Source organism: Nannospalax galili, unplaced genomic scaffold (assembly GCF_000622305.1).
Source record: "Nannospalax galili isolate Female #2095 unplaced genomic scaffold, S.galili_v1.0 scaffold263, whole genome shotgun sequence".
NCBI lineage: Eukaryota > Metazoa > Chordata > Mammalia > Rodentia > Spalacidae > Nannospalax > Nannospalax galili.
The window spans coordinates 1,524,179-1,545,514 of NW_008350402.1; the positions used below are offsets into that span (position 1 = coordinate 1,524,179).

General features: G+C 38.5%; 1 protein-coding gene across 3 annotated transcripts in view; it reads right to left on the reverse strand.

The window, feature by feature from the left end:
* Positions 1 to 979: 979 nt before the first annotated feature.
* The window catches only part of Zcchc7 (zinc finger CCHC-type containing 7), a 226,192-nt gene continuing 205,835 nt past the window's right edge, over positions 980 to 21,336 (reverse strand). For all 3 annotated transcript variants that reach the window (XM_008847690.3, XM_008847691.3, XM_029570751.1), the window contains exons 7-9: positions 8,414 to 8,509; positions 4,783 to 4,900; positions 980 to 2,435 (exon numbers count right to left, since the gene is read on the reverse strand). In XM_008847690.3, the coding sequence (XP_008845912.1) occupies positions 2,002 to 2,435; positions 4,783 to 4,900; positions 8,414 to 8,509 (648 nt within the window). In that variant the 3' untranslated portion in view covers positions 980 to 2,001. The remainder of the gene's footprint in view (positions 2,436 to 4,782; positions 4,901 to 8,413; positions 8,510 to 21,336) is intronic.

Consider the following 21,336-nt stretch of genomic DNA (forward strand, 5'->3'; position numbering starts at 1 on the left):
ACATGAATGTTGATGGAACCCAGGAGAAGGAGCCACTTAGGCCTCTGCAATCAAAGTGAGACCAGAAGTAAAAGATGCTCGGTCTTTTCAATCCTAGCCAACAGACAGATCCTTCTTGTCTGAGACATTTGCTTTCTTTTGCTTTTATTTATGTAAAGGCTTATTTGATTAAGTGTTGAAACTGCATATATTTTGGCTTCCTCATCTTTGTACATTAAGAGCATCAACTAAATAACTGTTGAGCCTTACCTGAACACTGGGGCGTGAAGGACCCAGGTCAGAGGCATCTGTTTCTGTTCTTTCCTTAACAAGAAACAGAGACATATTCTCATACCCATAGGTGAAGGACTTCAGCCTCCTTTCCTATTTGAAAAAGAATGCATGGATCTGACAGATAAGTTATATGCTAGAAAAAATATCAAACAAGAACAGTTTTGGGGAAAAATACAGTAAGGGGGAGAGACAAGTAGAAATAGTGCTTCCTTTCTTTCCATTGCCAAAACCAAAAAAAAAAAAAAAAGTTCTTCATATAAAAGAATCTAAAGAACGGTGATCTCCTTTCTGCCATGGAAGAAGATGCCAGGATCAGGCATGCTATTTCCGTATCTATAACAGCCATACTGGTCCCAGACTGCACAGACTAGTAATGCTAGTCATCTCAAGGCTTCCCACACTCCTCTGAAGCTGTTTTTAATGGTTGTCAGTCACTTCCAGAGGGTTCCAGATTTTAGTTGTTTACACACCTTTGGGTCAAAACACCTTCAGCTGATGTTACTCTATAGAAAGTCCTGACCGAAACTCAATCAAGTCAGCTGAAAGTGATATAGCACCAGGCGTGTGGGGGCCTAGCCTACACTAGGGTTCTTCTGCCAGCAGAGAATTCTCTCCAAAGAGAAAGCTGCTCCTATGAGACTCACAGCAGTTGGCACACTTAACAAAGATACACACAGAAGAATCCAACATTATAGAATTGCCCTACTTAATGGATTCCACACAGTTTTATTCTAGCTTGTGCTTGGGCAACAAAGGCATCTGACTTCAGTTTAAGGTAGATTTTATGACTGAAGTGACTTGTTCAAGTCATCTATGCGCTGTGACCCAGACCCGCATTGTCTTTTTAACATGATAAACACATTGACTAACTGCTTCAGGCATTTTATTTTTCTTATTTGAACTTCAGTCTTTCATAAGTACAAAAAGGCTCACAAGTACAAAAAACTTCTGAATAGATTTCAGTAGTTAAAAAGATCCATGAAAACAATTAATGTGGATAACATTTATCTCTATACGAGTGACAGAATTCTTAAAACATGGCTATAAAATGGTAAAAGTGTTTCACTGTAATTGTGTTAGTTTTCTGAAGACTCTTTTTCACTTGTTTAAGGAAATCTGTCTCACACAATTTATACTGGACAGATCTCTTCCATGTATCTTGCTGTTGTCCCTTCTCTGCCTCTGCAGGGTTTCAATGATGGCATCTTCATCGCTACAGTTAGCTTTTGATGTTCTACCCAAAGAACGGTTCTGAAAACAGCCCCAGAAACAGGAAAAGTTGGCTTTTGATTCTTACTATCCTTTCCAGTGTTCTTTAAAAAAAGAATGCTAAAAAAGTGATCAATTTTTTTATTAATAATTTCTCTTCCTATGAGCTTTTAATCCTCACACTCACATTGTGGATGAATTTTATTTGATGAGCTTGTAATTTTTTCAAAGCATTTAAGAAAGGTTTCCTTGAAAAGGCTGAGTTTTCCTACCTTAAGTAAAATTGATGTTCGAAGTGAAGTCCAAGTTTATCTTGCTGTTTTCCTACCAAGTAACAAATCTGTTGGCCACAGAGATCTGAGCTCTCCATGGCCATTGTTCAGCAACTCTAGGTATGGCCAAAATTAAGCTATCAAGACCAAAGCTTCCCTTCATTTAAATACAGCTAAGAAAAATACTGGCAGAATATCACGGACTTGAAGACCGAATAGACACTGGGAAGGAGGGACAGATGCCGTCTCACAGCTTAGATTTCTTTCTCCTTTGCTTAATGAGAAATAAGTCATCATCGCCACCATCTTCTGTGTGCTGCTCCCTTTTCTTAGGCTTGCTCCGCTTGTTCTCTAGGGGAAGCTTGTCTGCTCTCAGCTTGTGGTAATGGGATGAGCGGTAAAAGGACTTGGGAGGTTTCTGGGTTTTAACTCTGCCAGCAGAATGGGATTTCGCGCCCCTAGGAAAGTCCTCATCTGCCTTCCGATGCCTGTCAGCCTGCCTGTGCCGCTCACGTTCTCTATTTCTGTTCATTTCTTTCTGGGTTTCTTTATTTTCTTGAGGCCACCCACTGCTTTTCCTTGAGGCCTGGCTCTTCCTCATGTCATGGTGGTGCCTCTTATCTGCCTGTTCTATATGTGGTCTCTTGAACTTCCTTGGAAAATCTCCATTTTTCTGTATTTCTGGAAGATAAAAAGGTGTTTTTGCATACTGAGCAGCTCGTCAATTATTTCTAAGTCTACAAATAACATGGCAGGCAGGGGAGGCACACATCCAAAAGTGAACAATATGACATACTAAGGAGCCCTTATTATGGTTAAAAAGTAAATCATTCACTAAAAATTGAATAGTTGTAGTTCTACATACCTGATTGCCGAAGTGGGAAAACACACCAAAATCCATTAGGAGCTATGTACTCTATTCAACAGATTAACAACATTAAACAACAGAGACAAGGACTGAAGGGATAGTCATCATCTTAGCCTTGTGAAGAAAATCCAGATCTGACCAATTCAAGTTCCTCCAGTAATAGAGTCAGTCCATGAAGATAAGGTAGAACAAGATGTACAAAATGGCCTTTTGATTGTCTTACATCGCATTTAAATTACCTTCTGAAGACAAAGCCTGGCCACTGTACTATGAAGTGGATGCCAAACTTCTCAGGACACTATTACTCCAGAGAAGAGGCTGCTGGGGCGGACAGTGTGTCTATGTGGGCCTGTTCCTGTGCATGGGTCTTAGAGGTTTAGTGCCAGATGACGCTATATTTTGTCATGACTTGACATATTTACTATGAGCATCTGACAGAAGTGATTCTGACAGTCGCAGGTGGTAGTTGAGGCTACAGGGAGGTATGAAAACTAATATATTCACACACCCTTGAACGATTATAGAGGTGACCAATAAACTTTTAACATAAAACTTTTAAGCATAAAATAAAAAATTCCAAAGGATCATAGTCTCAAGAGGATTTGTGCTACAGAGTTGTCAAAACTAGCTAAGAAGGAAAAAAAGATTTTCTCAGATTGCAAGTTATAAATGTTCACTACGGAAAACTATGAAGAAAACAAATTATAAAGAAAATAAGACAGATAGCACCATAATCCTCTAATTCAAGATGACATTTTCACAATCTCTTTTTAATTTAGTTACCTAATCACTATCTTTATATACTGCAGTTTCTCTACAGGTGAGATACATTTTGTATTAAGTATAAAAGTTATGCAAGAGACGAGAAAGAACAAGTATCATCATTTTGAAAAGGACCTGAACTTGGAGAGTACAGAAACAAAAAGGGTGAGTTAAAAATGCCAAGAGTCAGAAAAGAATTCCTGTAACAACTTAAAAATACACAACTATTTTATCCAGAAACAGGGGCAGTAACTTGGAACACAATCTTGATACTAAGAAATGCTAAAGGCAAAGAAACTAGATTTCAACAGCAAGATTTTAATTTGATGAGAACTTTACATTAGGAACAGGAAACAGAAGGCATAGACTGGCTGTGGATCTGGTACTCTGCTGGCAGTGTGAGTCTGTGAGAGCAGACTTCTTGGGGGAAGCCCCAGGAATTACTCACAGGAAAGCCTTTCTTTCCATGAAAAGTATTATAGACATCCAAAGAGAAAATAATTACCTGTCAAACAAAATTTCAAAGGAATCTTTAAAATACTGTACATGGACAAATGGATAGCAGAATATTTTTAGAAATTTCTGAAACGCTCACTCTGAGAAAAATGTTTACTGCGAATAAACCACAACATAGGATTTTTGAAGTAGAGGCTTGGTTTCTAGAGATCAAGCAAGTTCAAGTTTTTATGGTAATTATTCAAAATGTCTTCTGTGCTAACCAATGATTTCCAAAGTAAGCAAAGACAGTGCAAAAAGTAAATCTGGGAGCCACTGCAAAACAAGGGGTGGAAAGAAAACTAATGCCTCCCTCAACTCTCACCAGTGACGCTTCCTTATACCACAGAGTATGATGCACACAGAAGGCCACAAATGGCCAAGTTTTAAAGAATAAGAGACATTGGAGTGTGTGTCCCTGGATAGGACTACATGAAACCTCACCTACCCAAGGCTCAGAGACTATTGCGGAAGAGAGGGCAGAAAGATTGTAAGAGCCAGGGCTGGTTCATGAACAGAGGAAAGCAGAGGCTTTCAGGCCACTGGAAGATGTGCATGTGAACTTGTGGCAATGGTGGCATCGAGCACAGGACCCACGTCAGCTCAATCAAACAAGGGTCCAGAGCAGAGCGAGAGAAATGGGTGGTGGGCCTAGACTGAGAACTACTAGAGACTCATTACTACTGGGTGAGGGAGAGTAGGCCTTATGATTGTGATAGGCTGACTAGACTCCAGTGAATGAAATTGCACTGAAGGACATCTGGGTACAAATGCTTGACTAGATAGGACTTAACATGTATGGTGGGGGGTTGGGGGGCATAAATTTGATTAAGAACTGTTACATGAAATGTACAAAAGCTCAATTAAAAAAAAAGTGATCTAACAAGAAGTTTAGCAACATACCTTTCACTTTTCGTTTTAGTCTCCGGTCCCTCTCCCGAATTTCATATTTATCATCATAGTAGTAGATGAATGGAGATGTTGGAAATGTCTGGTTAAACATTCGTCTTTCTGCACATTCCTACAAATTGTATTTGAAAGGATGACATCACAAGGCTGCATTTTTCAAAAATCTTTTCATGAGCTTCTGCTGCATGTTAGAGAAAAGCTCCATTCTGGGCACACCTCATGAGGTAGCTGCAAGAGCAGTTCTTGCTGACTGCTGGAAGGAGTCACCCAGCCCAATACTACTGTGCGTCTAATACTATTCTTTCAGGCTTGGGTTTCCTCCCCTTCTTATGACATTCTCATCTATTTTCTCTATTCCTTACCTCCCCTAGCCCAAGTTAGCAGCACTGGTGTGTGTGTGTGTGTGTGTGTGTGTGTGTGTGTGTGTGCTCTACTTGCACTGCCCTGCTAGAGGGTTCATTTGACATTGTGTTAATTATTTGTCCTTTCTTGTCTCTTCCAATGGCCTTCCTATTAAGTGCTTCTCCTGTCTCCCTATTCTCAAGATGTGGATATAAATTTTTAGCCCTCTGTTCTTTTCTCTGGACACATACGCCTTGCAATGTTAACTAGTTACTAGGGTAGTGATTTTTTTAATTAAACATTTCTCTCCTTACAGGTATGTATTGTGTAGTGAGCATACCCCTTCCCCCTCTGCCCCATCCCCTTCTACTTTCCTTTTTCTCCCCTTACTGCCTCCCATCAGCCCCTTTTGTTCTGGGGAAGTGATTCCTTTTTTTCCTCTCCAAATTTTAACTAAAAAAAAAATTTATGTGTCTGTGTGTGTCTGGGCGAATGCATGTCACTTGTGTATGGGTACCAGAAGAAGCTTCCCCAACCAAGCTGAGATCATTCTTTTTACTTATTTCTCCCATGACTCTGGTTTCTCCATGGTTATTTCCCAAATCCACATCCTTTGGCTTTAATTACTCCCCCATACACTAGGCTTTTATGATCCACGACACAAAGCTATGCCTCATGAATGTCTGGAACATTTTTTTCTTTCTAAGAGGCTTTCCTTTGGAACTTTGTCTTCTGTCAGCATTTACAAATGTTCAAAATTTCTTAACTAAGTATTCAAGAATATTAGAGTATCTTTTAAAAAGCACATGAAATAGTCACAGAATTTACCTGACATCATAACTCAATGAGGGTATCAAATTATAATTACATAAAGGTCCTAGAAATTAAAAAGAAAAACAACAAAAAGAAAACAAGAAAGAAAGAAAGAAAAAAGGTCCTAGAAACCTTGATATACTCAGCTAGTACCCATGTCAACAGAACTTTTTAACTCTCCCAGCCCCCATTCACTTTTTCACATCCTCCAGGAACAGTGTCTTTTTTGTAGTGACTACTGCTGTCTTTGCCTCTCCAGCTGAAGAGTGGAATTAGGGAAGGGCACTGCCTTTTCTTTCACATCAAGTATTTATTCAATAACAACACCTGGGGGGCTGGATTTCAAAGATTGAGGGGTAGTGGTCCTCAGACTTCTTTAAGCCTGGCACAGCTTCCTGTCTGGAAACTGTACAATCTAGATGGAGGTGACTACACAGAGCCATATAGTGTCATAAATGTTTTCCAAAGCTACACGTAAATTATATTTTGATTATCCACATCACTGGGCTCTTCCATTAACACAGATAATTGATAGTTGGCCCTATAATTTATCTACTGTTCTGGATTAGCCACACCAATGATCTTCTTCATTAGTGTTGGATAATCTAGAGTTCTTCAACTATGACAGTGATGGGGTTGCCAAAACTGCTTTACTGTAAATTGAAACTTACCTAAATCTAGATTTAAGGGATAAATTCCAAATGCTTTTGATATTTTTCCCATCTACATTAGCAGGAGAGACTAGTCAGCAGGGAGCAGCTAACCATATTTGTTTTTAATTGAACAAACATAAAAGCTAACATTATATTCTTTCGCTTTAAAGAGATAAACAAGTATATAAATTACACATCTGTGTAAGGTGTGTGGCAGTGGACTGCTAATGTGTTCCCTAAAAGGTGTTGGCAACATTTGGGCATTGGCAATGGGATGAACGTACAGAGCAATAAAAGACGTAGAGATAGTAATTCTGCAAAAGAAAACTTTTCTAGTTAGATTTTCAATGTGAATTCTACTGAAGCAAAGGAAGTATACTGAAGGATTCTGCTATCTGCATGACAGGTCTGATCACATTGGAAACAGCATCCAAATGTCAGTGCTGTATAACTTCTTTGCTTTGGAGAGAAAGACAGAACCAGAGAGAAAAAGCTGAGTAGTTCAGATCACCTGGTTAAGCCATTAACAGAGCAAAAATCAGAACTAAGGATCTGAGCCTTACTCTAGCTTTCGTATTCTACCCATCACCCCATGGCTTCTGCTGCCAGGACAGGGAAGACAAATTTGATCTGTTCATGGACTCTGTTAGCACTTTCTCTTCTCCTAGCCTTTCTGCCTCTCCACATGTACAGAGCTTCCAAGGTCTGTACTCGAAAGGTGCAATAGTTGGAATTCAAGGGGTAGTCTGCAATATGGCCCCACTCTACTGCTCATGCCATTACCTCCACTTCGAGGAGTTCTAAGCTTCTGTAGGTTTTCTCCCTCCTGTCATTGACTCTGATTTGATGCTAATTTACCTTGGTCTCTAGGCTATTAGAAACTTATATGGAGAATACTAAGTACTCCCATAAGGGCTTCAACTCCCTGTGTCACTGTTTTTCCTCTTCTGCCTCAAGGTTCCCACAGCATAGAAACACTAAGCCTGTTCTTACAGGATTTCATCTCTGGGATGAGCCAGAAGATACATACCAACCTCATAGCACCAGTTTCTTCAGTTCTGACACCTCAGCATCTACAACTCAGTTTGGACTGCCAATATATTGGCTGGAAAGGAAATGTATGCATTTGTGGAGTAGGTGGGTGGTCAATGCTGTACTGCCTCTGCCCTTCCATTACTGAGTGTCAGAGATTGCATGTGGGTAATAAAGACGTCAGTGACTGTGATACCAGGGAAAACTGGAGAACAAAGCCAAACATTTAAGTAATAGTTCAAATAATAGTAAATGTATGAAGTCATGAGAAATGGTGATTATTTTTCTAGCTAGCTTTATGAGTTCTATTTGTTTTCAAGTACATTTAAAACAATTAAGAGCTCCTGGGGGCTGGAGAGATGGCTCAGTGGTGAAGAACACTGGTAAAAAACACAAAAAAACCCACCCACCCACACAAAAACACAAAACACACAAAAACAATTAAGAGGCCTGGCATGGCAGCACATGCCTTTAATCCCAGGACTTGGCAGGCAGATCTCTGTGAGTTCAAGGCCAGCCTGGTCTACATAGGGAGTTCCAGGTCAGTTGAGGCTACAGGAAGACCCTATCTCAAAACAAAACAAACCAAAAACAATTAGAGGAATATGTTGATAGTTATTCTGGTAGGGATGGGGAAGTAAATTAGTTGAAAATACGTATTTTCAAATTTTATCTTTGAATGTTAGCTTATAAACAAGTGTTCAGAGTAATATTTTTCCTGAGCTCATCTTTCAGCAACCACTTCTAGGTAACATGCCTTACACTCAAATGCCACACAAACTTACGTGTCCATAATGGCCTTTCTGTGCACAGTTGTAGCAATACACTAATGCTGATTGTCCAGAAGGGGTCTTTGGTTTTTTAGGTGGTCCAGGTTTGGTCTGCAACATAAATATTTGTGAGAGTTTACTACATATTAGAAGAAATATAAAACCTTATCCATTCTAAAAGAGCTCTTAGGTAGTAAGAGATTTCTTAGAAATACTGCTTCTTAGAGTTTAGTGTGGAGTTGTAGTGGGCTGATGATGGTGCCCAGGAGACAGCAACATTTAAAGGGCAGGGAGAGGCACTCACAAGAAGGACAGAGAAGGGAGGGCTCAAGGATGTGGAGACACAGGAGGACACAGGCCCAAGCCTTGTAGTTTCAAGGAAGAACTGATCTACAATGCCAAACACAGAAGATGCCTAGTAATGTCAGGACAGAGAAACATCCATTACGAGTGCAACTGTTTACAGGTAACCTTACTGTGAGAATTTGGAACAAGTGGGAGGGTAGAAAGTAGATGGCAATAGGGTGAAGGGTGAAGGGATGCACAAAAAGGCGTTAAAAAAAGGATGTGTTGCTGGCGCACGCCTAGCACTAAGGAGGCAGAGCCGGGCGGATCTCTTTGAGTTCAAGGCCAGCCTGGTCTACATAGTGAGTTCCAGGACAGCTGGGGCTACAAGGAGACCCGTCTCAAAAAGACCGAAAAAAAAAAAAAAGTGTGTTATTCAGTGAACTTACTAAACTTCACGCATATATTTAATGTACTTTTCAGTATGTATATTACATTTCACAATTAGAAATGTTAAGAAATTGAATATACATTGAAGAAAGGGAAAGAGCAGTATACAGTATTTTCAAGTGTGACTAAGAAAGGGCAGGACTTAGGAAGAAGACTTAGTGGAGTTTGTCAAATGGGAGAGACCTGATCATATAAGAAAGTTAGTAGAGAAGGCAAAGCTGAAAAGAGAAAACACAAAGAATATGGACAGGTAAAATCCCAAGAAGGTGGTGGATTTAACTAAGAAGAGAAAAATATAATCTTTACTTGCTTCCCTTTCCTGGAGACTGGAAGAAAAGAGGCAAAATGGGCATGAACTTTGGTAAATTTATTTCTCATGTTCTTTATTGGGAACCTTGTTGCCAACTAACATTTTTGCCTAATGTTGCAATCAGGTAGTTCAGGGCTACAGGGTAAGGGAAATTATGATACAGGGAAATAATGCATATAATAAAAACATCTTAAAAAACCTCTACTTTCAGCTCCCATTTCTTAAAATGGAAAAGCAGATGTGCTAGTTACCTTTTTCATCACTATGACCGAATACCTCACAGAGAGGACTTAAGGGATAAAGACATATTTTGCTTGCAGTTTCAGGTTTTAGTTCCTCATGCTGGGATGGGTGTGTAGAGCAGCTTACACCATGGCAGACAAGAAGCAGAGCAGTAATGGAAGATGCCACAGCAAGATACAACCTCCAAGGATATGCCTCTTCTAATTTTAACTTATTTTCTTCAAACATGCTCTACCTTCCCAACAGTCTATTCAAATTTTGAATCTATTACTATATTAAACAATTCTTGAGATCAGAGCCCTTATCACCTACCTCAGATATACACAGAAGTGGGCTTTACTAAGCTCCTAGGTGCTTCTAACCCAATAAAGGTAATGAGATTAACCACATTTGAGGCAAACAAAACCTGAACAATCTTCTGTGGAAAATGATCATTATGTCACACAAAATGGAATTTACTACCTCAACTAGTATCAACTAGGACTTAATAATAACACAGCTAACCAATGTCATGTCTTCTATTACAACTGTGTTTCATAAATTCAGACTACTTGAAATCACTAAACAGAATTTTAACAGGCATGCATGTATATAAGCAAGTAGTATTTACTGCAATGGTTTAGAATTTTCTTCAGGTAGCAGAGTACCAGGAAGCTATAAAACTATCAAACAGGAACGTTCTTTCCTGTCTGAAATAAAATTGCAGCCATGAGATTCATGGCTTACAGAAAAACAGCAAGGGCCTTAAGAGATGGCTCAGTGGTTAAGAGCACTGACTGCTCTGCAGAGGACCTGGGTTGGTTCCCAGTACCCACACGGTGGCCAGTAACTGTCCACAACTCCAATTCCGGGGGATCTGATGCCCTCTTCTGACTACCAAGGGTATTGTATGAAATGGGTACACTTACATACATGTAGGCAATATACTCATACACATAAAATAAGAAAAAAAAAAAAAAGAAAAGAACAAAACCAAAGAGATGGTGTCATGGACATGGTATTTCAAGGAAGAAGTTCTAAAAGATGGCTGTAGTGGCACACACCTGTAATCCCAGTACTCAGGAGGTAGAGGCAGGAAGATCAGTAGTTCAAGGTCACTTCAGTTACACAGCGAGTTCCAGGCCAGCCTGGGCTACATGTGACCCCATCTCAAAAAACCACAAAGAAGTGAAAGTTAATGAGTTATTACCTAAGATGAAGACTATAAAATACATTGGACTTAGCAATCAGGAAGTTGTTGATAATTGGAAACTACTGAAAGCAATTTCACTTGAGGGGCTGAGGCAGAAGCCAGATTGTAATGGTTTATTCTAAGTACAAACATAGTGAGGGAACTAGGCTGCACATGGAAGAGGGAAGGGGGAAAGTAGAACAGAATGCATGTCCAAGAATGGCTCCACCAGTGATGTCTTCCAGAGCATATGTGTATACATATATTTTCATTAATTCATTAATAAATAGAAGTACCGAATACATGTCAGACATTGTTTCAAAATCAGGTAGTTGAGAAGTCGGAGACCTCTGCTTTCATTTCCAGTCATAGAAGACAGATAAACCAAACTAAATCCTCTCTCCCTCTGCCCTCCTCCACATATACATGCTTATATAAACAAAATACTAGACAGTGACAAACAGCATGCAGACAATTCAAGCAGTGAATGAGAGTTGCTGGTGGTGACTTAGGTTGATCTGCTGAGGTGAAGCTTAAATGGGACGGTTCTTATAATGAGAAAAAAAAAATCAGCTATGTTATTGTGATGATTGCAAAGCCCCAAGGCAGGAAGGAGCTTGCCATCTTTGAGGATTTGAAAAGGTATCTGTACCTTGAAGTGGAGCAGGTGAAAGAGTGTTAGAGGAGTTCCTACAGAGTGAGGAGGGATCAGGTCACTTAGGGCTCCATAACTCTCTAAGGTGGAAAAAGCTGAAGGATTGGAAACTAATGGTAGGAGGTATCCAATAACTAGTTGATAATTTAGTACAATATATAACTGATGATCAATAGAAGATTCAATGCCCCCAAATAATAAATGTTCTATAAAAAGGTACTTATCTCTGTTTACAAATGACTCATCTTGTTTATGCAAGTACATGACACAATTGTCTTTGAGGCAATTTTGCCTAGATTAATGAGGAAAATATGCTATGTTTATAGTGCTGGAATAAGAAATTCCACTGGTTTGAACCCTGTTTTTTATGTAGACTCTAGATTAATACATAAATGATACAAGTAGGTGACTAGTTAGGAAGGGGACCCATTGAAGAAGGAAGAACAAATATGAGGGTGATGGGGTAACTGAACAAAGTACATGATATGCATGTATGAAAATATCATAATGAAACTCATTATTTTGCGTACTACATTTTTAAAAGGCAAGTTATGAGGAGAGCAGCTAGTGAGAATTACATCAATAAAGAGATTCAGTTGGTAGAACTTTATTAAAATGGATGCAAGTAATTATAACCCCAGCAGAAGGGCTTCCTATACCACCATGGCACTTCTGGCTTTTCCTTAGGAGTACAGGATACATGGAAAACCACACAATATTCCTGTCATCTTAGAGTAGAGGCCACCTTTATTTAGTATTTATACTTGTTTCCAGGACTCCTGATCTCCCTTTCCCTACTCTTTCTTAGCTTTCTAGCATCTATTACTTAGTATACTAAAGTAGTTCTGTTTACCTGTCACCTCACAACTACAGTGTACATTGGATGAAGCCAGAGACTTTGTTTAGTCTACTACACATGCCTCTATCAAGAACCTGGAACAGAGCCTGGCACGGTGGCACACTCCTTTAATCCCGGTACTCGGGAGGGGGAGACAGGCAGATTTGAGTTCTAGGCCAGCCTGGTCTACACAGCGAGTTCCAGGCCAGCTGGGGCTACAAGGAGATAGTCTCAAAAAGATAGGGAAAAAAAAAAAAAAAAAAAAAAAGGAAAACAAGAACCTGGAATGGGTATTAAAAAACTATGGTCTCCAGGCCAAATCTGGATCACTCACGATTTTGTATGGTTCAGTCAGAGTGGCTCTTACACGGTACTTTGCAACACATGAAAATCATGTGAAAGTGAAATTTCAGTATCTGTAACTAAAAGTTTTATTGAATATAGTCATATATATTTGTTTATGGATTATCTATGGATACTTTCATTTATGACAGACACCATGTGACCTGCCAGGCTAAAATGCTAACAAAAAAGTCAGGTCATTTAGGTCAGTCCCAGACCTAGAAACCTAGAACACAGGAAGTCCTAATAAGTAAATAAGCAGTGGATGAAAAGATTTGAAGACATCAAAACTATAGGGAATGGAAGTTAGTAATGCAGGCGATGAAGGTGTCTGAAGTAGACACAAACACTAAAGATCTTTGCAACTGAGGACACGAAGCATGGATTTCTCTGAATTAATTAATTAATGTGTCTTTTTGAGACAGGGCCTGGAACTTGATATGTAGGCCAGGTTGGCCTTGAACTCAGAGATCTGCCTGCCTCTGCCTCTGCCTCCCGAGTGCTGGGATTAAAGGTTTGTACTACCACCCTGGCTTGAATTTAGTTATTTTATTGTGCTAATGAAATTTTTGTCTTTTTTTTTGTGAGACAGGGTCTCCCTGTAGCTCCAGCTGCCTAGAACTCACTCTGTAGACCAGGCTGGCTTCGAACTCAGAGGATCCGCCTGCCTCTGCCTCCCGAGTGCTGGGATTAAAGGCGTGTGCCACTGCACCCGGCACTTACTGTGCTAATGAAAGGAAATAATAGGTAGTGTCTAATGTATATATCCCTCAGTAGGAACTGTTCATTGAGGTTACTGAGTTCCCACCATGCATGCACAAAGTGCTGTAATAGAAATGTTGTGAAGAAATAGAGATAACTTGGCCTAGTGGTATATGCCCGTAATCCCAGCACTTGGGCAGCAGAAGCAGGAGTAGGGGAATATATTCTATACCAGCAAGCCAAGTATGGGTATGTATTTGGTCTATACAAAGACAAAAGTTTAGAAGGAAGAGACTGGAGACAAGGGCAAAACTGACTAAATCCTTCAACCATGCAGAGGCTCTGATAAAATTCAGTTATCCATTGCTTTTTGGGATTATATTCTAATCCTGGTTCCACTAGCTATGTGGCCTTAGCCAAGTTATATGAATGGTTTCCTTTTTACTCATCTGTAAAATACAGGAAAGATGTTGTGAGGAAACATGAACCAGATTTGTCTTACTTAACTTATCAGTAAAGTTTGACCTTGAGACCAACTGCTTTCTCATTAAAGTATTCTTTTTAAAGTTAGTTTCTGAGACAACACACTTTCCTGATTCTTTCCCAGTCTGCTTGTTTCCTATCTTTACTTCCAATCAAGTGCTCCAGGATTCCTTAACAACTTCTCTTCTCTACCTAATCATATTTAATCTCATATCTTTACAATGACCTCTATCCTGGCCACTTAACAATTCCTATCTTCAGCTTGATCTTTAGCTATATATTCATATCTCTACTAAAGGCACCTCAAACATGGTAGTTAAATTCAATGCTGCTCTGCCTCAAGTTTTTCCTTCCACTATTTTTCTCATCCCATCTTGAACAGCTATTTCTAGTGCAGATCAAAAGTCAACGGTCTTGTCTCTTGCATGCGCTTTCCTTGATAATAGATCCAATCCATCACTAAAGCTTGTTGGCTACATAAGATACATCCATTTCCTCTCACTCCACCTGTACTCTCTTGGTCTGACCATTCACTCCTCCTTTGGATTATGGTCTCTGTGTTTCTATCCTTGCTTTTCTGCAACTTATCTTCAACAAAGGGTGATCTTTCTGGTATGAAAATCAGAAATATAACTACTCAGCCTAAAATCCTTTCACTAAGTAAACATCAATAATCTTACAATGGCCCACAATTTTCTTCCTCCTGACATCACCATATATACCTTTGAGTAATGTCTCACTACACCTCACTAGCCTTTTAATTGTTCTATGAACACGCCATATAAACTTGCATTTTGGAGTTTAACACCAGCTGTTCCATTGACCTGGATCATTGTTTTCCCAGATACAGTGTGGTCAACATCTTGGTAAGTCCTTCCTATTTAAAATTACTAGCTCCCTTGGGGCTGGAGAGATGGCTCAACAGTTAAGAGCACTGGCTGCTCTTGCAGAGGACATGGGTTCACTTCCAGTACCCACATGGTGGCTAACAACCTCTGTGACTCTAGTTCCAGGGCATCTGATGCCCTCTTCTTCTGACCTTGTCAGGCATTGCACTACACAGGTGCACTTACAAACATGCAGGTGTAACACTCATACACATAAAAACTCCAAATGGAGCTGGGTGTGGTGGTGCATACCTTTAATCCCAGCACTTGGGAGGCAGAGGCAGGCGGATCTCTGTGAGTTCAAGGCCAGCCTGGTCTATATAGTGAGTTCCAGGACAGCTGGGGCTACAGGGAGACCCTGTCTCAAAAAGACCGAAAAAAAAAAAAAAACCCTCCAAATGGTACTCCCTATACCCCTTCCCTCTAAAACAAAACCCAACACCCCACAACAAACAACCCCTAAATAAAAAAATCCCTTCAAACTTAGTCACATCTGATATACTAATTATTTTACTTGTTTTATCTATCCAATTGCAACCCCATCCAACAGGCAAGGAGAAATAAGTCCTGTGAGGGTGAGGATTTTTGTCTGCTTTTGCTCACTGTTGGACCCCAACTCCTAGAACAGGACCAGGCATATGGTAGGAATTCAGTAACTATAAGGAATGAAAAATGAAGCAATACATATATAGAACATGCAGCTCACAGAAAACATCTGATGAATTTAAGGTATTGTTAATAACAACTTGGATATTTGGGGAAACTATTTATTTTAATGTCCCTAAGTACAAATCTATAAACTCACTCCATGACATATTAAAAGCTTGAATAATTAATAACATAGCTTTCTTGGTGTCTTTCCTACTTCATGCTGAGAATGTGGTGTATATTCTAGAAAACCAGGAAGGAAAGAGAACAGGAACTCAGGCTTATAGTACCAGACATGAAGAGATATTTCTTAATCAAGATTTTGAAAACATGTTTCATATTGACACTGGTTATTTTATTTAGAAAACAATATCAAATATACCCTACCCTTACTGTTCACTTATACCCTTGAGTGGAATGTAAACATTTGGATGTTCATTCATCTGAATAATGTCACTAGTTAAAAACTTCCATCATTACTAATAAAAACAGCAACAGCATTTACTGTGTTATGAAATTCTAAACTGTTTCACAATACTTAATTACTAAATGACATGACAAATGCTATCTACTCGCTCTTTTTTTAATAAACTATCATGTACTAAGACTTAATAGGAATGAAATCAGTCCAGATCTCACCTAATTAGAGAACATTTCTGTATTAGAATACAGTAATGAAAACTCAATAATGATTTCCAGTGGACAAGCTTTCACACCAGACCTAACACAAATCTTTAAGCTATTTCAAGTGTTAGAAATATAAATTTGTGATTCAATACTTATGCTTTAGAGCATGTCTTTATTTTTAATTAACAGTAAAGGTCCAATTTAAAGCAGAATGTGTCAACTGATTAGCTCAAGGTTCAGGGCTTTGTCATTTGTGCCTGTACTGCCAACAAAGTTACATGCAAGAGAATGAATGTAGTTTGGTACAACTTTTTGAAAGTCAAAATGTATGTAAAGACTTTGACCCAAAGAATACAAAATGAACTATTTATGAAAGCAGGTCTTTTCTTTTTGTTACAGACATTTAAATAATCTATATTTGTAGGGTGATATCTTGGAGATTACTTTACTATCAATATATAGAAGTAATAACCTGGTAGATAGCGTTACCTATGAAAGGTCCATCCCATCTGCTATTCTTGCTGAAAGCTTTTCATGCACCAGTAAACTCAGTAAATATCAGAAGATAAGGCATAAGCCTACCACACCACGGATTTACTCCTAATGTCTCCTCAAAGTGCAGCCCGATGCAACGATTACAAATGATTTTCTTCTAATGTCATTTTACATAACCCTTTTTTCTGCATGAGTAGTTAGTGCGGAATGAATGAATGAATGCCATTAAAACAGTTAATCATTATCTGGAACACTGGCCTTACTCCCTTTACTACTAGGAATCTCCATGACAAAGGCCAAGAGATCAAAATGCTAGAGTTGCCTCAGTGGCCTATTTCTAACAGTAATTTTTTATGCAAATGAACTTGCTGGGCCATCTCCCTCTGTGACCTTGAGCTGCCCTTATCTAAACTGACTTTGATCCAATGAGGACCTGTATCTAGTTGAAGCTCATTACTATACAGGATATGCAATCAATTTTACTAATTAAAGGGAATTTTCTACTCTTGTGACTGCAAAATGGATTTATTTTATAGTCATACATATGCTGAAATACTAGACCATATGTATTTTATTTATCAAGCCAGTTTTCTTATATTAAAAAGCATATAATGGCTGAGGCAAATGTATTCAAAACCCAATACAACACCAAGAAAAGTAGGTATTAGCTCCAATCTTTTGAAAATGCTGTAATTGCACATATGCCTCTTATATTGATATAATTTTTTTTTGTATTTGAGAACAATCTTCATTCTAAATATTTACAACTCATTTTATTCTTTAAACACAACCCTTTTCTCAAAACTGTTGTATTTTAAAACTCTAGACCATAAAATTAAATAGGTTTTCTCAAGAAAATGTCATCTCCAACCACAGGGTGCAATCTCATTCAGAATCCGTTATTTGAAGTGACTCTTCGGCATCTATTTGACATTTGAGCAGAAAAAGTTGGAACTTAAATTATTACCCTCCACCCCATAAAGATATTTTTATTAGCTACTTAGTAGAGACCTGATAGTTTTCTAAGTATTTTATTTGGCATTATTCAGAGTATAAAGTCAATAGTTACGGAATCAGTATTTATACAAGGAAAAACACCACCATCATCACCTGGGGCACAAAGGAACGAAAGGGGAACTTTAGACCTGGGCAAGGCATTTTTTTTAGTGAGAACTAAGGATGAGTCTTGAGGAAGCAACAGTTCCAGCTCTGTACAGGAAGAAGTGTAGACTGGTGCTCTTTCCTCCTCTGAGTGGTTTCTAGAGGTGGATCCTTACACCTGCCACCTGAACTCCAGGCCTGTTTTCATCAGTTTTGGATAAAACCTTCTGTTTGTTCATTGTGCTGGTAAATATTTGCAGTATTACTTTTGAGGAATATTGGGAGAAAGTTTTACCTTAAGCCAAGACCATATTTCCTTTATGAAAGTTTTAAACTTTCAATTTTTTCTTAGTGAAAAAAATAATTTGCATGAATTCCAGTGGACATTGGTACTCATTTTTCATATCCTAAAAATGGTGTTAAAAGTACCATATAATAAAATGCATAATATCTTTAAGTATTAAACCATGCCATACACTCAATCAACTCCCAACTCACTGAGTAATTCTTCAATTAGGCAGATTTTTGAAACATGTATTATGTACACAACAGACTGGAACATCTTCTTTGGAGCATTTTCTAGTCTATCGGGTGATTACATCATTAAACCATACATGCTACGTAGAAAAATCCTTATGAAAATTCATGAAAAAATGTACAGCACATCATTAGCATTCAGCAGGCATATATGCTTTTGATAGTTTTTCTATTAAAAAAAAAAACCTACATGAAGTAATTACTTGAGGTCAAGAAAACATGAGAATGGTGCCAGGCACCAGCAAGAATGAGAATTACAAAAAACTGCACCTCTCATAGTTTAGCTGAGAGTAATTTGCTTTATTGGAAAATAGATTCTTGAACAATGTTCATTTGAATAAAGCAGAATAAGGCTGTTATTGATTTGATATTTCCAATATACCTCTAACTTCCTCTCTACTTCTCTCTTGGAAATACTTAAGTTTCAAACCCATGGGTTGAAAGGTTACAAATGATCAGTGTTTATAAAGCCTTGCACTACTGCATGCTTGCATACTCACGTCTTCATTTTGTGTAAGAGTTTAAGAAATCACATAGATGTTATCTTTTCTCAGTAAACAGGAAATTATGTTAAAGATGATACATATGTTATTGGCATATATTTTAATAGTGAAATTACCTATTTATAATAACCCATACTAGGCTAACCCTAAAGGTGAATATACTGAAAGACTAAAAGAAAAAGTTTTGTTAAAACTGACTACTTTATGATCTTTCTTTCTGTAACAGACAATTCCCTACCTAAAACCCCAACAACAATAAAAAAAAACCTCAGCAAGCAGAGAACAATGAACATATGCAAGACAGTGAGGATCACAGTAATTCGCTCCCTCAATGCTCCAAATCTTCATGGCTTAAAAGCATCCCAATTTTCTCTAAAGGTAGTAGCATTTATTCACTGGGCCATGGCTAATTTTACATGAAATGTAAAAATGTTAGTTTAAGTTAGTTTAATTTACCACCCTATTTAAATATTTCCAATGTAGCTCTCAAACTGCAGAGCTATCCCTCCGTCTATTTTAATTTTAAAGTGAGTTAGCAAAGGGCTTCCTTCTTAATCCCCAGAGACTACCTACATAGTGACACAAACGCACAAATTTATGACAGCAACATACTCTTCTGAAGTAATGTGCAACATTAAGTGAAAATCGTTTCCTGGAAAGATATTATAGGTATCTATATTTTATTTGCCATCTTAAACATATCTGGGTCTTTATGGCCTTATTTTAAAAATGTATTTCCTTTTTATATTTCCTGGTGCAAATGGACTGCATAAATAAGCAATGTGCTATGAGGCTTCAGACCAGCCGATAAAACCTTTCAATTTTCATGCCAGCTTCTTCTTTTGTAATTCAAATCTGCTTGGAAACTGGCAGCTCTGAAAACTGAAACAAGCACTGCCACAAATACCTTGTAATGCTATCGACCTTGTCTGCCCATGCAGTGAGAAAGGGGATGCGTATGTGTCTGCAGCCATCCAGATAACACAACTCATTTTTTTGGGGGGGGGGCAATGGGGTGGGGATAACAGAAGCCAGCCCTAGACTGCACCAAAAGGAGTCATTACCAGGCGAGCTGGAGAATAAGTCTCTTCAAAATACACAGTGCATTTAAAAATCATATATGAGGCTGAGCCACTGCTGTCATTACCAATTTTAATTTAGCTCCTTCAGTTTGCCAGCCAGATAAACTCTTTAGTGCTGTTTTTTAATCTATTTGCCACATTTATGTTTAAGATTATAGTAATATGGATAGGAGAAGGAATCACTTTTAGGGGAAATAAAGAAATAGATCCGCTTATCGGCATCCATCAGAAAGTTCATTAATCAGCTAGGCTTTGTGCCCTCTAAATTGAAAGGTTAAATAATCCTCTCAGGAATATTTCTCAGCCCCTCCACCAATTGTCCGGAGAGGAACTGCCATTCATAGCACATGGGATCAGTGACAGGGTATCTTACCACTGTTTGGACCCCAAACAATGATGGACAAATGGCCTGGTTTACAAAGAAACCTTTTAGTACACAGATGGAAAAGGACCACAAGCTTTGATGCAGGATGGAGGGATGAGGAGGGTATGGAAACAGGATATAAGGGGAAGGGACAGAAAAGAATACATACATGTGTGAATTCACAGATATTTTATCTGCAGGTTTATTGGAGATAGAGTATAAAGTATAGAAATCACATTTAATATATATATATCTTTCAAGCATATGAAACGCTTACATAAACCTCCATTGGAAAATTACAGATTAGAAGCATAGATCTATTGTATTTATTAGTTAATAAGGGATCCAAGTAAATCCCAAGACTCTCTATGACTTACAATCCCCTCCCAACCCTGTTTATTCTACTAAAACACTGTTAATTCAGAGTCACAAAGGCAGGAAATCCCACAGCTTCAAGGATCTGTTTCAAGGTGGGAAGTAAATGTTCTTTTGTTTTTATAACATATTCCATCTTAGCCTTTGCTTGCCTTAAAATAGGCAAACACGGACTAGGAACATTCTTTGAAGAATACATTATCACATACACTAAAAAAAAGCCCAATTCTGTGCTGTTGTTTTTGTTGGCTCCATAGGAGAACACAGCCAGGAGCCTGTAGAGCTTAGCCAGCTCTCACCTCACTACATTTTGCAATGCTATCTGGCTGGTTTCTGGCAGCGGTCACATGCAGCATGAATAGTTTTACCTGAAGTGCAAAAGCCTGGTATGCTACTTTGTTTCCTTTCCCATCTGATTAAACTAAGCTTTCTTCCTAGTATAAAGTACAATAATTGATATGTGCTGTTTGATTTCATATTATTCTCATCATGAAATAAAATTTATATAATTTCATTTTTTATAATAACTATTCAGATGACACAAGTTTTCACATAAAAATTATGCACATACTAGCTTATTGCAAATATACCAAAGTGGCATTATCAAAGTGGTATCATTACTTATTTGGGCCGGCCCTTCCTTCCTTCCTTCCTTCCTTCCTTCCTTCCTTCCTTCCTTCCTTCCTTCCTTCCTCCCTCCCTCCCTCCCTCCCCCCCTCTTTCCTTCCTTTCCTCCCTCCCTTCCTCTCCCCTTTTCCCCTTCTCCCTCCCTTCTTCCTTCCTTCCATCCACATTAGAGATTTAACCCAAGACTTGAAGCATGCTAAGCATACATTGCAT